Source organism: Diaphorina citri, unplaced genomic scaffold (genome assembly GCF_000475195.1).
Source record: "Diaphorina citri unplaced genomic scaffold, Diaci psyllid genome assembly version 1.1 scaffold4, whole genome shotgun sequence".
NCBI classification, from domain to species: Eukaryota; Metazoa; Arthropoda; class Insecta; order Hemiptera; family Psyllidae; genus Diaphorina; species Diaphorina citri.
Window position 1 is genome coordinate 49,690 of NW_007377443.1, and position 14,864 is coordinate 64,553.

General features: G+C 36.9%; 2 protein-coding genes across 3 annotated transcripts; one reads left to right on the forward strand and one right to left on the reverse strand.

The window, feature by feature from the left end:
- Positions 1-6,300, forward strand: LOC103517990 (rab GDP dissociation inhibitor beta). 2 transcript variants are annotated; one of them, XM_008483075.3, is made up of 3 exons: positions 1-190; positions 3,813-5,159; positions 5,558-6,300. In XM_008483075.3, the coding sequence occupies exon 2, from the start codon at positions 3,827-3,829 to the stop codon at positions 5,150-5,152; it is 1,326 nt and encodes a 441-aa protein (XP_008481297.1). In that variant the 5' UTR covers positions 1-190; positions 3,813-3,826; the 3' UTR covers positions 5,153-5,159; positions 5,558-6,300. The 2 variants fall into 2 exon arrangements, with proteins under 2 accessions (XP_008481297.1, XP_008481429.1); XM_008483207.3 differs by lacking the exon at positions 1-190 and adding an exon at positions 1,582-1,719.
- Positions 6,301-12,181: 5,881 nt separating this feature from the next.
- Positions 12,182-13,799, reverse strand: LOC103518901 (RNA 3'-terminal phosphate cyclase-like). The gene has a single exon (XM_008484013.3). It carries the CDS (start codon positions 13,557-13,559, stop codon positions 12,435-12,437), a length of 1,125 nt encoding a protein of 374 aa, XP_008482235.1. The 5' UTR covers positions 13,560-13,799; the 3' UTR covers positions 12,182-12,434.
- Positions 13,800-14,864: the final 1,065 nt, after the last annotated feature.

Here is a 14,864-nt window from a genome sequence, read left to right on the forward strand (position 1 = left end):
ACGACAATTGCAAGTTTCGAGCGTAACAACACTGTGTTTCTGTCTTTCTGTTTCTGAATTTGGAGTGATTGGACTGCTATAACGGAGTCTGTCTTGTACGTGGAATGCTCATATTCTAGTTAAAAAAAAGGTATTATTTGAGCAAGGGTTTATAGCTCATATAGATCATCTCCTACTTGTTATTCATAAGGTAAGTACAAAGCCCTATCAATATGGAGATTGCTGACATTCCCAGATAATAAGCTGGTAGATAGGTTGATAGGTATAGGCAATACCCAACTATAATCGCGTATAATTTTGATTGGTCACAAGAAATCATTACCTGTTACCTACTTCCAGTAAATTACCTACAGTTACCAGTTAGGAATAACCTACCTATCAAACCTAGCATGAATTTTTCATGTAAATTCAAATGATTGATGAACTCACTAAGGAGGAATTCAAGATCGGAGGGGGAGGGGTATAGTGGTATACCCGTATGCCGAGAGTTTCCGAACGAAAACCCGAATATCTACGACTCGCTCGCCTGTGGGTCTCCATATTGATTCTAGTTATAGTTGGATTGAGAAGATAGTAATTTCATATCAAATCGTAAAACATTTATTTATTGAAAAGAACAAGACACGAAAGTCACAAACACATATTTACAGCAGGGTGGTTCAGAACGGAATGGGGAAAGGCAATGGCCGGCTTCTGTTTTCAAGCCGTACCAACGAGTAATGAAAATACATGCACCTCTTTGGACCGGGTATAGGCCCTGAGCTCACGAGGCATAATTTAGGTTTAGGCTGTAAGCCTATCAGCTTTACGACATCCCTTTTTTTAGGGGAAAAGAAAATGCCTACCAATTTTACAAAATTTATTATATCATAATACTATACTATCAAAATATTAACCACCCTGTACATCATTACAACAAAAGAACTTACATACTAATATAATCTACTATCACAATTTAAATGTACAAAACTTCATAATCTAAAATCTAAATCAATAATTTTACACAAACAAAAATTGTATCACCCTGTATTTACATTAGTATTATCAAAATTTTAAAATCTGAACATAACAAATAAACATTATTAAATTTATTTACAATCTTGTTTTTTTTTTTCTTTTTTCTTTTTCTTTCTTTCTTTCTTTTTTTTTTTTTTTTTTAGAAAAAAAAACCCCCTTAAAAAAATTCCACCCCCCGGGCGCGAACCCAAAGTCAGCACATTCATCCAAAATTCCAGAGGATTCTGCTTGCACCTGCACACCCCTTAAAAAAATTCCACCCCCCGGGCGCGAACCCAAAGTCAGCACATTCATCCAAAATTCCAGAGGATTCTGCTTGCACCTGCACACCACACACGACGATGGGAAAGCGATAAAAATAGTAATATATAAAGTGTATTTTTCATCCCTAATTTTAAAAAGGTAAATTTTCTGGGGATTTTTTAGGGTGGGAAAAAATGGGATTTTTTTCAAAAACATTGCTACATTGTCTTTTGTCACACCCTGACGAATTTGTAGTTTCGTTGGTAGGAATCGTTGGTAATTTCTATATAGTTTAGGAATAACCTACCTATCAAACCTAGCATGAATTTTTCATGTAAATTCAAATGATTGATGAACTCACTAAGGAGGAATTCAAGATCGTTTAACATTTTATTCCAACTTATTCTCAATGTGAGGACAATAAATTGTATTTTGTTGCCCAGGACATTTTTCAGAATGGTATTGTTGTCCATTATATTGTACTTGTTCAGAAGTCATGTCAATGGAAAATTGATACCTATAGGAGCTGTCCTTCAAAATGCAGAAGTAACACGGGATTGGCAAGCAAACCCTTACACTAGTGCTGTAGGTTTGTCAAGTCCTTTTGGAACTAGGGAACCTGGGTTGGAGGTTGTGTAGAATTGGGTATTATAAGATTAGGTTAAACACAAGAAAGAAGCTTTTTTTTTTTTCATTGTTGACGTGCGTAGATGCGTATGTGGATATGCTTATGAATGGCGTGTATGTGTGTGTGATGTGTATGAGCGTAGGATCTGGTAAGGTGCAACATTTGTTGACTGGAACCTTCCTCTCCGTCTACCGTCTCTCTTTTTCCCCCTAATAGAAGGTACCCAACGTCTTGTTAAAATACCCTTCTTCTCTATTTTTCTTATCACAATTACTTTCACAATGTCTCTACTACTACCTATCATTACCTGTTGTTTTTTACTTTATTGTCACTCTCTACTACCACCTATTAATATTTACATCATTGTTGTGGCTTCTGAATCATATGTATTAGTAATACCCATCATATGTATTAGTAATGTAAGGGCCACTGCCAACTCATTGTTGTGGCTTCTGAATCATATGTATTAGTAACACCCATCATATGTATTAGTAATGTAAGGGCCACTGCCAACTTGAGAACTACACAATAGATTTGAGGTTGAGTTGATTGGAACACATCAGGCACATGTCTTCAGGCACACTCCATCTGTCAAGGGTTTAGATATTTACCTTGCCCTTTTGATGAAATTAATTTGAATAAACCATGTACTGACAAGACTGAACTATACAATAAATAGACCAATTGCACTTACTTAGGTGGGGGTTTCAAAATCTGAGAGCAGAAAAAAATGAAGATTTTTTGTGTTTTCTTTGACTTCAAGATCTTGAGATGATTTCAAAAATACTAATAAATCTTATTTACTGATGTCATGGTAAACACACTCCTGAATACAATGACATCTTATCAACTGTCCCAAGCAAATCTTCCTTGCAGGCAGCACTAGTGCAATCTGATTGAGTGCTCTTCTGTGCATTTCTTATTTAGTGATGTCACAACTATTTCAACTTTTTCACAAGAACGCCAAATAAAAATTGAATTTTTGACCTGGTAATGTTACTTTTTTGGAGTTCACAACTCTTTGTAGGAATCCACCTTTTATTCATATTTTTTACGCAAATGTAATAGTTCTATTCTGATAAGACTGAGAATTTTACAATAGATTCTGATAAGACTGAGAACTATACAATAGATTCTGTCAAGACTGAGAACTATACAACAGATTCTGATAAGACTGAGAACTATAGGTACAACAGATTCTGATAAGACTGAGAACTATACAATAGATTCTGAAAAGACTGAGAACTATACAATAGATTCTGATAAGACTGAGAACTATACAATAGATTCTGAAAAGACTGAGAACTATACAATAGATTCTGATAAGACTGAGAACTATACAATAGATTCTGATAAGACTGAGAACTGTACAATAGATTCTGATAAGACTGAGACCTATACAATAGACTCTGATAAGACTGAGAACTATACAATAGATTATGATAAGACTGAGAACTATACAATAGATTCTGATAAGACTAAAAACTATACAATTAATTCTAAAAAAAAAAAAAAAAAAAAACATCAAGTATATTATTAAGAAAGCCGAGAAAACGAGCTTTCCAACCATGTATTTCACATTTGGACGAAATTTCTCTAAGCTCCAGTGTGAATGAAAGTTCGCGCGAAAAAAATTCCCATATATTGCATATTAGTGTAAAAACTTGAAAAAGTGGACAAACATAGTGCTAACATGAGACTTGGCATGGCTCTTGGGGTTTTTTACAAGGACTTTAATTGTGAATCAATTAGTCAAGTGCCAAAAACAATCAGTAGGTATGTAATTGATAAATCAGCACCTAACAAAGTCACCTTTTTAATTAAAAAGCAACATCTGTGATCCCATGTCTCAATAAATAATACTTGTCTGTCACACACCTGTTTCATATCTCTCATGCACACATGTGTTCTCTGTTGGTTTCAGTTATCTGAGACATCATGGATGAAGAATATGATGCTATTGTATTGGGTACTGGACTCAAGGAATGTATCCTCAGTGGTATGCTATCAGTGTCTGGCAAGAAGGTGCTGCATATTGATAGGAACAAGTACTATGGAGGAGAATCTGCCTCTATTACACCTTTAGAAGAACTCTTCTCCAAGTTTGGTTCAACCCTGCCTGATGAGGTAACGTTTGGTCGTGGTAGAGACTGGAATGTGGATTTGATTCCCAAGTTTCTCATGGCAAATGGTTCCCTGGTGAAGCTGTTGATTCATACGGGAGTAACAAGGTACCTTGAGTTCAAATCTGTTGAAGGCAGCTACGTGTTCAAGGGTGGAAAGATATCCAAGGTCCCTGTTGATCAGAAAGAGGCCCTTGCCTCTGACTTAATGGGACTCTTTGAGAAGAGACGATTCCGAAACTTCTTGGTGTATATTCAAGAGTTTAGTGAAGCTGATCCTAAGACCTGGAAGGATATCAACCCTCAGTCTGCTACGACTGCTCAGTTGTATGATAAGTTTGGTCTGGATCCCAATACCAAGGACTTTACAGGTCATGCCTTGGCGCTGTATAGGGATGATGAGTATATCAATGACCTTGCTATACATACCATTAGGAGGATCAAGCTGTACAGTGACTCACTGGCACGCTATGGCAAGTCCCCCTATCTGTATCCTATGTATGGACTAGGGGAGTTACCTCAGAGCTTTGCCCGTCTGAGTGCTATCTATGGTGGAACTTACATGTTGGATAAACCTGTTGATGAGATTGTCATTGAGAATGGAAAGGTAGTGGGAGTACGATCTGGTACTGAGATCGCACGCTGTAAGCAAGTATATTGTGATCCATCCTATGTGCAGGATCGAGTGAAGAAATTGAACCAAGTGATCCGATGTATCTGTCTCATGGATCATCCTATTCCCAACACAAAGGATGCCCTGTCTTGCCAAATCATCATTCCTCAGAAGCAAGTGAATCGTAAATCTGACATCTATGTGTCTCTGGTGAGCTACACGCATCAAGTGAGTGCCAAGGGCTGGTTCATAGCAATGGTATCTACCACTGTGGAGACAGACAATCCTGAGCTAGAGATCAAGCCTGGTCTGGATCTGTTGGGATCTTACAAGAAGAAGTTTGTCACTGTGTCCGACTATTACGAACCCACGGACTTGGGAACAGAAAGCCAGATATTTATTTCCACCTCGTATGATGCCACCACTCATTTCGAGACTGTATGCACGGATGTGGTCAATTTATTCAAGAGAGGCACTGGAGAGGACTTTGATTTCTCCAAGATTAAATTAGAAGAGGAAGCTTCATGAACACCTGGTAATTATCTTCTACTTTTTACCTTAAGCAGGAGAATACTAAAATTGAACAAAGTAACATCTAACTTTTAGCTATACTATTTTTCCATTAGTTTGTCTGTTCTTTCCACTATAGCTCTCGAACAGTTTGTCTAATTGTTATAAAGTTCGAGTCTTCTATAAGTCACTGAACCACTACTTACATAAGTAGTCATGGGATAATACATTGATGTCATCTTGGTGATGGATCATACTTTGGAAACCGAGTGTGACCTGTTCTTCCAGCGAGGAAAACATTTAAATACCAAGTGAAAATCGGTACCAACTATATTTAAAAGAAAAAAATAATGAAATAATCTTTTTCTTACTGAAAAGCAAATTGCTCAGTAATAATCGCAACTTTTTCTTCTCCCCCCCCAGGACAGTAAGAAATCATTTCATTCTGTAAGGAAGCAGCAAGGTACAAGAATTGCATTTTCTTGAAGAAAAACGTTTAATCTCTCAACAAGTTCAAATCAGCCTCAATCGACCAAACATCTCAGCATGGAGGAAAAGGAGCTATATCTGTCGATACTTTTTTTTTTAAAAAATAATTTTCAAAGATAGTACAAGAATATAACTTGATAATCTCTAATTAAATACCAACACCATAATATGTAGTTTGTTTGCATAAATACATAACTATGGAATTTTTGGTAATTTTTCCCCCAACATGTGTCAATAGAAAGTCATAATAAATTTAACGATGCAGGTAGGTACTACTTTTTTCGTAGGACAAAAAAAAAAATTGGGTAGACAGATTTTAAAGCAGATATTCAGTGAACATGACCCTTTTATTGCTGTATGTTCGAAACCCACGAGTTAATTATAATTATGTCACATACTTTTTTAATGTTAAAGGAAGCTCCTAATATTTTATGTTTACTTATTACCTATTTGTTTATAGTGCAATTATGATTTAGATGAGGGAGAATGTTGAACTTGCCAAGATGCATTTAACGTTGCTAACGCCTGGGAAGTATCTGTTTCCTCTTCACATTTTATATTGGCTTGGTTTTTATTCACACGCGTGTATGTATTTAAAATTTTCTCTCTCTTTTTTTAAATGTTGTATTTTTGAATAGTTGAGGAACTAGGCGATGACATTTTTTTTATCTTTAGCCCCTGTCTCCATTGTGGACACACTGGTGCAAGGGTCACTGGTCACGGAGGGGTCGATGATCTGGGGTCTCGGCTAGGGTCACTGGTCTATGGTCCTGGTTTTGGATAAGCCGTTATGCCAGGAAAATCTTAAGCCCTGGTTCTCTGAGACGTCAGACGGTCTAAAGCTTTTCTCTCCACACAAGTTCTGATTGATAGTCTGAGCGTGAATGGTAGACATAGGTACAACATTCATGTATTTGATGTATTTCATGTGATAGGGGACGTAGGGATAGGGGAGAGGGGCGCCATCGAAAGATTGTAGTCTAGAAAAGTGTGCCACTGTTGCAATAACTTTGAGAAGCACTCCCCTAGTGCATGATGTTGCGACTGTGTCGAATTAGAATTTTAAACATAACTTCTCACTGTTTTCTTCTTGTAGCTGTAAATAGAGTTTTACCTTTTCGACTTCACTCGGTCCTCACGAGGCTTATGAGTTATTTACTCATCAAGCTACTCAATTGATTTTTTGAGGGTCTTTTAATAGACTTCTTACCAATTTTATTATTAATGTCATTGTCAATGTCAAATACTTCAAATGGAAAGTAGCTCTAGCAAAACATCGATAAATAAGTGTAGGTACCTTATTAACGAGTTTCTCTTAAGAATAGTACCTCATTATCTTAGAAATTGTCTCGTACTCGCCCCTATATCCCGTTGAAATACCTACATTCAAAGTCGAATTAGCAACCTTAGGGGATATAGGTATAGGTGCTTCTTCTTGTAGCTGTAAATAGAACTTTATCTGTTCCCCTTCGCTCGGTCCTCACGAGGCTTATGAGTTATTTACTCATCAAGCTACTCAATTGATTTTTTGAGGGTCTTTTAATAGACTTCTTATCTTCTTAAGTTCTTAACAATTTATTCATTGTCAATATCCTGTTTGTCCAATTCCAATTTATAACATGTCAAAAATAAAGACAGAAATAAATTTGTAGGTATTTATCAAAAAATATCAAATAAAAAGTAGCTCTAGCAAAACATCGACAATTCGACAAATAAGTACCTGTAGGAGTGTAGGTACCTTATTAACGAGTTTCTCTTAAGAATAGTACTTAGTACCTCCTCATTATCTTGGAAATTGTCTCGTACTCGCCCCTATATCCCGTTGAAATACCTACATTCAAAGTCGAATTAGCAACCTTAGGGGATATAGGTATAGGTGCCCAGGGGATATAGGTAGGTATATCCAATTATCCATCTATCTAGATCTACCCTTCATAGAAGCATAGATCCATCACATAAACCACAATTTAATCCAATTAGAGGAAATCGAAGTGCAAAGTTGTAAAGTTCCTTACAGTAACGCAGCCCAGATGTGTGGTTAATGTTAAAGGGCTAATCACTAGATACCATATTAGACAACTTAATTACCTACCACCCTCCCTTAAAGAACTTCGTGAAACCCGATATTGTGACCACAAATCACGTGGATATGATGACAGGTAGGAATTACCTACTTGAATCCAATTCGGCTGCTGCTAAATACCACAAAGAAAAACGATCTTCAATTTAAGACTCAGCGAAGCCTTAAAATGTGTCAAATTCAATGACTAAATATCTGGGGTGGGGGCTTAATAAATCGGAATATCGTATTAACGTGAATTCTGAATGCCGTCTTAATATGCCTAAAACCACAACCTCAGAAGATAGAGGTTTAGAGGTACCTACAGTATCAAACTCCTTCGAGGGATTTTCATATCCCGGTTTTCAAGCTATGTGCTATGTCCACACATAGTCTGCACCGTTGATCGATTCCATCGATATTAAAATTTAAAATCTATTTAATAGATGTCGACTGAAACCGTACACTGCCTCGACAACATAGATTCACCTCGTCGATCGACATTCGATCGTCTACTATATGAGTGGATACAGCTTAAACCTAAAACTAGATATTTGGAGTATCCTATAATCCCCGAAGTTTTTACTTTCTATTACCCTTACGTATAGGGAACCTATACAAGGTAATGAGAAAGTATTGCAATCGGTCCAAATTTTCAAAATCAGGAAATGGGTGGAAATATCCGTTTTGGGACCCCCTGATTCCAAAAAAGTGGTTTTTAGCCCATGGTCTGTACGTATGTATGTACGGATGTACGTATGTACGGATGTACGTATGTGTGTACTACAGGTTTAAATGGGAAAAGGTGGTATACAAAATATCTCAAGAACGGTTAGTCGTAAAGCGATGAAATTTGGTATGATATACCGGTATGGTCCAAGGACGCGACTGTAACAATTTGGTTAAAATCGGATAGTCACCCATCCAGATATTAACCAAAGTCATTGTTACTTAACAATTGTTTCGTGCGAAAAAGGTGGTATACAAAATATCTCAAGAACGATTAGTCGTAAAGCGATGAAATTTGGTATGATATACCGGTATGGTCCAAGGACGCGACTGTAACAATTTAGTAAAAATTGGATAGTCACCCATCCAGATATTAACCAAAGTCATTGTTACTTAACAATTGTTTCGTGAGAAAAAGGTGGTATACAAAATATCTCAAGAACGATTAGTCGTAAAGCGATGAAATTTGGTATGATATACCGGTATGGTCCAAGGACGCGACTGTAACAATTTAGTAAAAATCGGATAGTCACCCATCCAGATATTAACCAAAGTCATTGTTACTTAACAATTGTTTCGTGAGAAAAAGGTGGTATACAAAATATCTCAAGAACGATTAGTCGTAAAGCGATGAAATTTGGTATGATATACCGGTATGGTCCAAGGACGCGACTGTAACAATTTGGTTAAAATCGAAACATGAAAGAGATAAGTCTTTCAATTCAATTATTTATTTATTAAACATAATAATAGATATACAAAGGTGTTTTTCCCAAGTCAATGTTGACTTCTAAGAAAAACTTGTTATATTATTCAACGCTGAATGAAATAACTTCTCACACAATAAAAAATTGTTATGAAAAGCGCATTCATTGGTTGGTGCGATAATAAAAGCATGTGATAAAACACTTAAGAAAGTTTACGCCGGAAATGGAAAAAGAAGACCTGTGTACTGGTGGAATAATAGCATAGAAAAGTTGAGAAAAACCTGTATCAAAGCGAGAAGAAAGTTGACAAGAGCGCGAAAAAGCCGAATATCACTGGAAAGCCTCACCGAAGCATACAAGGTAGCCAGAAAAAATCTGAAACATGAAATAAACAATAGCAAACGACAATGTTGGGTAAAGATATGCGAGGAGGTTAATCAGGATGTGTGGGGGCAGGGTTATAAGATTGTCACCGGCAAGCTGGGTAATAGACCTGTCAAATTATCCGAGGCATTAGAAAAACACATTCTTGAGGTTTTGTTTCCAGCAGCCGCTACTGTGGATTGGATTTATCCGGATGTAACCTCGGACTTATAGTTCCCAAGTAGATCACATCATATTAATTAAGAGGGTGTGTCCATTGAGTCCAAAGTTAAAAAGTGTCAAACTTAAAAGAGTGATGTATTGGTTTAAACTTTAAAATAAGATTTTTTCTATAAACAGGGGTCTGCAAATGCTTTATTTTGCATGTGCAGACCCTTATTCATTTTCTTCTTCTTCTCCTCCTTCCTTCTTCTTCTTTTTCTCCTTCCTTCTTGTTGTTGTTGTTGTTGTTGTTGTTGTTGTTGTTGTTGTTTTTCTTCTTCTTCTTCTTCTTCTTCTTCTTCTTCTTCTTCTTCTAGCTTTGAAAGTTTGAACATGTTTTTCGGTCAAACATTTTTCAAACAATATTATCGCCTGAGCCCAATGGTGTTCGTTTGTTCATTTAGCTTTGCATTAAGTCCTCCGGTATAGTTTTGTAACTTGTTCTGGTGAGATCTGACAGTCGCCCACACTTGATAAGTGTATGCGGCATTCTTAACAACACTCCTTCCAGCTCTTCTTGTATGGGAGTATGGCTCTGGCCTGTGTCATACCAAGACCTACGTAGATTTTGTAGGTTCGCTCTCGGATCGCATAATTCATGCATTTTTTTTTTTTAGAAGGTTTTTTATTTCTTTCTGCTCTCAAAGAGAGTTGGTGTATTTTCTGTTCTCCACTAATAGTGTTCATGGAATATTGAATGGAGACAGCCATGGTGAATGAGAATGAGAGTGTAGTGTTAACTATACTGCGATTCTTTGTGTCTTCGTCTGAACGTCTGACGATATGTGACGATTTTTTTTTTTTAGCAATGGCTCCTAAAACATGGGTACGAGGCCCCTAAAGGCCCGATTGCTTATTTCAAAATATTTGCAGAATTTTATCAAAATTTTATCATGCGTCTTTCAAGTGTTCTGTTAAAACAGAAAAAAAAGTCTAAAGGTTCAAAAGTACACCCGAGCCTGAGTGAGTCCGGGAAAAGCGAGATTGTTATCCATCCGAATATCAACCACACACAACGTAGCTTAACTTCCGTAAACCTCCTCCATTTGTGCATTATTACCTCAATAAGAAAATTGATTAGTTGGTAGTGCAGTGCGTCTGCCTTGTAAGCGCTAGGCCGCGGGTTCGATTCCCGCCCGGGGCGGATTTTATCCTGATGGGATAAATTTACATTTACCTTTTTTTTTCTAGTTAAGCAAGGTCTTTTTACCGAATTGTTAGTTGTATGTATTATTCTTTAACCCATCAAATATACGAGACCTTGTTTAGACTGCTGGGGTAAAGGGACTTTTTTTTTTTCATTGTTGTGGCTTCTGAATCATATGTATTAGTAATACCCATCATATGTATTAGTAATGTAAGGGCCACTGCCAACTTATCAATTCTTGTCTCTAACATTGTGAACTTGTAGTTCAGTTCATTGTAGAACTTACTCATCAGAAGGTTTGATGAAATGTTAGAGTGAAAGGATTAAAGTAAAGAAAAACAAAAGTTTTCCAATTTTCGAAAATGGATTAGAAATGGGGCATGTCTGTATTTACCTATTTTAAATGCTCAAATTTAAAACACAAAGAAAGAAATACATAAAATTTGGCTTAGTACTAAATAGGTACAATTTAAGTTAATAATGTTAAAGAAAGGAGAAGAAATGACAGCTAAAGACACTCCAAGGATATACCAACTTACCAACACATTCTGTCAACTGTAATATGGTACTTGATTTTTCCAAGTACTCATTTTAATCTACATTAAATATACCTATTTACATGTATAATTTCATATTTATTATAAGTTTATTCAATAATAAAAAGAAAGTAAAAATCCAAGTATGACCTATCTCTATTATATACCTCACACATCATCTTTTCATTTTCTTAATTCTCTACCAGCATTTCTGGAAAAATAAATATAGGTGCCTATCTGTCACTAAAATAAACAGTACCAATTACCCACCAATTAATTCCAAAGTAATTCTATTATTTAAAAATGTCAATTAGTAATTCAACCAATCAAAATTATAAGTCCAGTGGGTATAAAGGCAACAAAATGACTAGATTTACATATTAGCTTTTCTTGAGTGAAAATTTAATGAACATTAAATACTTAGACTAGAACAATGATGTCAACTTCTACACATCCAACATTTTGTCTTACATGCTAGGTACCTATTTGGCATCTAAAATATTTTTTTGAGGAGTATAATATTTTATAGGGAATAAATTTACTATTTATTTACAATATAGCTAAAAGTACAGTGGAAACAGCAGAAGAGGGTTTTTTGAGGAGTATAATATTTTATAGGGAATAAATTTACTATTTATTTACAATATAGCTAAAAGTACAGTGGAAACAGCAGAAGAGGACTTATCCAAACAAATCAGGGATTTCATTAAGAAGGTGTGCACCAGCAGTTAAAGGCTCACTATTTCAGTGGGTGCAATACATTTTACCAAGTACCCACATGTACTCAGAATCCACTTCTCAGGGATTTCATTAAGAAGGTGTGCACCAGCAGTTAAAGGCTCACTATTTCAGTGGGTGCAATACATTTTACCAAGTACCCACATGTAGGTATATCAAGATGTGACCAGATGACTTCTATTCATTTAGCTCAGGTAATTGTTTCAACTGTACTGAAAGGATGGGAAAATAAAAAGGAGCTCTTATGATTACTTAAACAAAACAAATAAAATGATAATTATGTGCCTAAGAAGAAATAAGAGACATCTATTTAATGAAAAGTTTTCCTGCCCCAATTTTTATTGACAAAGCCCATGCCTTGGCATTCAATGATGCAAGATTTATCTTCATGCTCAATAATATTGAACTTAGCACTTGTCATGAGTTCAGCAATATGAATAGCTGTCCTTGTATGAAGACTGATTTGTCCAACTCTCACACGTGAAGTTCCCTTAGCCAATGCCATCATAACAATGAGTTGATCCTGTGTATGCTCGTCAAAGCAAATATTCTCGCACAAGGATGACCAGAGCTCCTTGGCGGCATTAAGGCCACATTCCCCAGGAGATGTTCTTGGAGATCCATTACATCCACCACTGTACCTCGCACCTGTAGATGTAGCGGCAAAGATATAAACACCACTTCCATTCCCAATAGCCTTGTCACTTGACAGCTGATAGGTTGTGATTTTTAACTTTGTTTTGAAATCAGGGTAGCTCTTGACTAGATAGTCGTAAGCAGTATCTGCCATGGTTTGTGCTGTGTTCATTTTAACACCTCCTGCTACAAATGCATGTCCCCAAACAGCTGTCAGTTCTCCACGTTGGGTGAGTTCAATGGGACGTATGTACTGGACAGGCGTCACATCCACATTCACTTCACCGCCACCCTTGGGGAAGAATCCTCGCCGTACATCATGAATATCAATGTTGAAGTTGAAGAAATGACAGAATACTGGTCTCCATAGATGAATGTAATAATCAATAGGAGGTGCCATGTCAGCATTGGTACCACCCTTGACAATGAGTTGAGACTGTCCAGAACTGAACAAGAGTAACGGTAATGCAACTTGCATGATAAGGGTCACACTACCTGCAGTTTTGCTATCAGCATAAAAGTTGCCACTTGTTATATTACCAGGATAGAAAATGATTTCAGTGGAGCCAATGTGGGCATTTTCCAATCTACCTTGGCAGATATCCTTGGCTACAATAAGACCATTCAGATGTTGAGCAGCCAAGCCTGGCTTTACTCTACCAGCTCTGATGTTGAATACATGGATAGGTCGATGTAAGAGACCACTAAATACCATGGCCATACGAAGGATTTGGCCTCCACCCTCCAGAACACTTCCATCAATGTTAAGCACATCCGGTCCTGTCTGAAATACACTCATATTGTACCGAGTAACACTTGAGGAAAACTGTTGAATTTGTGTTTGATTAGGTTTTACTTTTATCTGATTAAAAACAATAAACACAAAACTCCTGACCGGTCTAGTAAAATAGAAACACCATCATGAATTTCACTAATGACAAGATGAAAACACAAGCGGAAGAATGGCAGAAAATGGACTCAAAAGCTCAAAACGCATCGATCGATTATCTTTTCCTCGGAAAACTCAAAGCTTTGAACTTTTTATCAAACCTTCCTTGGAGGAAAAATGTAAACAATAAACAAAATCGCACCCAGTTCCAATCATTTCCAACAGAGCGCTCTACCAGTACTGTTTCAGAGGTTCTACCAGTGCTTCTCAAACTGTGTGCCTCGAGGCCGCTTTAGGTGTGCCGCTAGATTTTTTTTTTTTTTTTTTTTTTCAATAAATGCGGGTCTACAACGGGACAATTTGGTTAAAATCGAATAGTCACCCATCCAGATATTAACCAAAGTCATTGTTGCTTAACCCTTATTTCGTAAACGGTAAGAGACATCGAAAACATTTGGTGTCATTTGGATGTGAATATTAATCTATGTGATTTTTCACGCCGAATCGAATGGTGCTACTTCTAGAACTGTTCGATTTACGGTTGAGAAGTTGAGGGTTCGATACTCCCCTGTGTCAACAAATTTCCCTTTTATTCGTGAATCGTTACCAAGTAAGCATGTGAATAGTTAAACCCATGTGATACTGTCTCCATTGTGGACAGTAGTGGACACACTGGTGCAAGGGTCACTGGTCACGGAGGGGGTCGATGATCCGGGGTCTCGGCTAGGGTCACTGGTCTATGGTCCTCGTTTTGGGTAAGCCGTTATGCCAGGAAAATCTTAAGCCCTGGTTCTCTGAGACGTCAGACGGTCTACAGCTTTTCTCTACACACAAGTTCTGATTGATAGTCTGAGCGTGAATGGTAGACAAACAACATTCATGTATTTCATGTGATAGGGGACGTAGGGGTAGGGGAGAGGGGCGCCATCGAAAGATTGTAGTCTAGAAAAGTGTGCCACTGTTGCAATAACTTTGAGAAGCACTCCCCTAGTGCATGATGTTGCGACTGTGTCGAATTAGAATTTTAAACATAACTTCTCACTGTTTTCTTCTTGTAGCTGTAAATAGAGTTTTACCTTTTCGACTTCACTCGGTCCTCACGAGGCTTATGAGTTATTTACTCATCAAGCTACTCAATTGATTTTTTGAGGGTCTTTTAATAGACTTCTTATCTTCTTAAGTTCTTAACAATTTATTCATTGTCAATATCCTGTT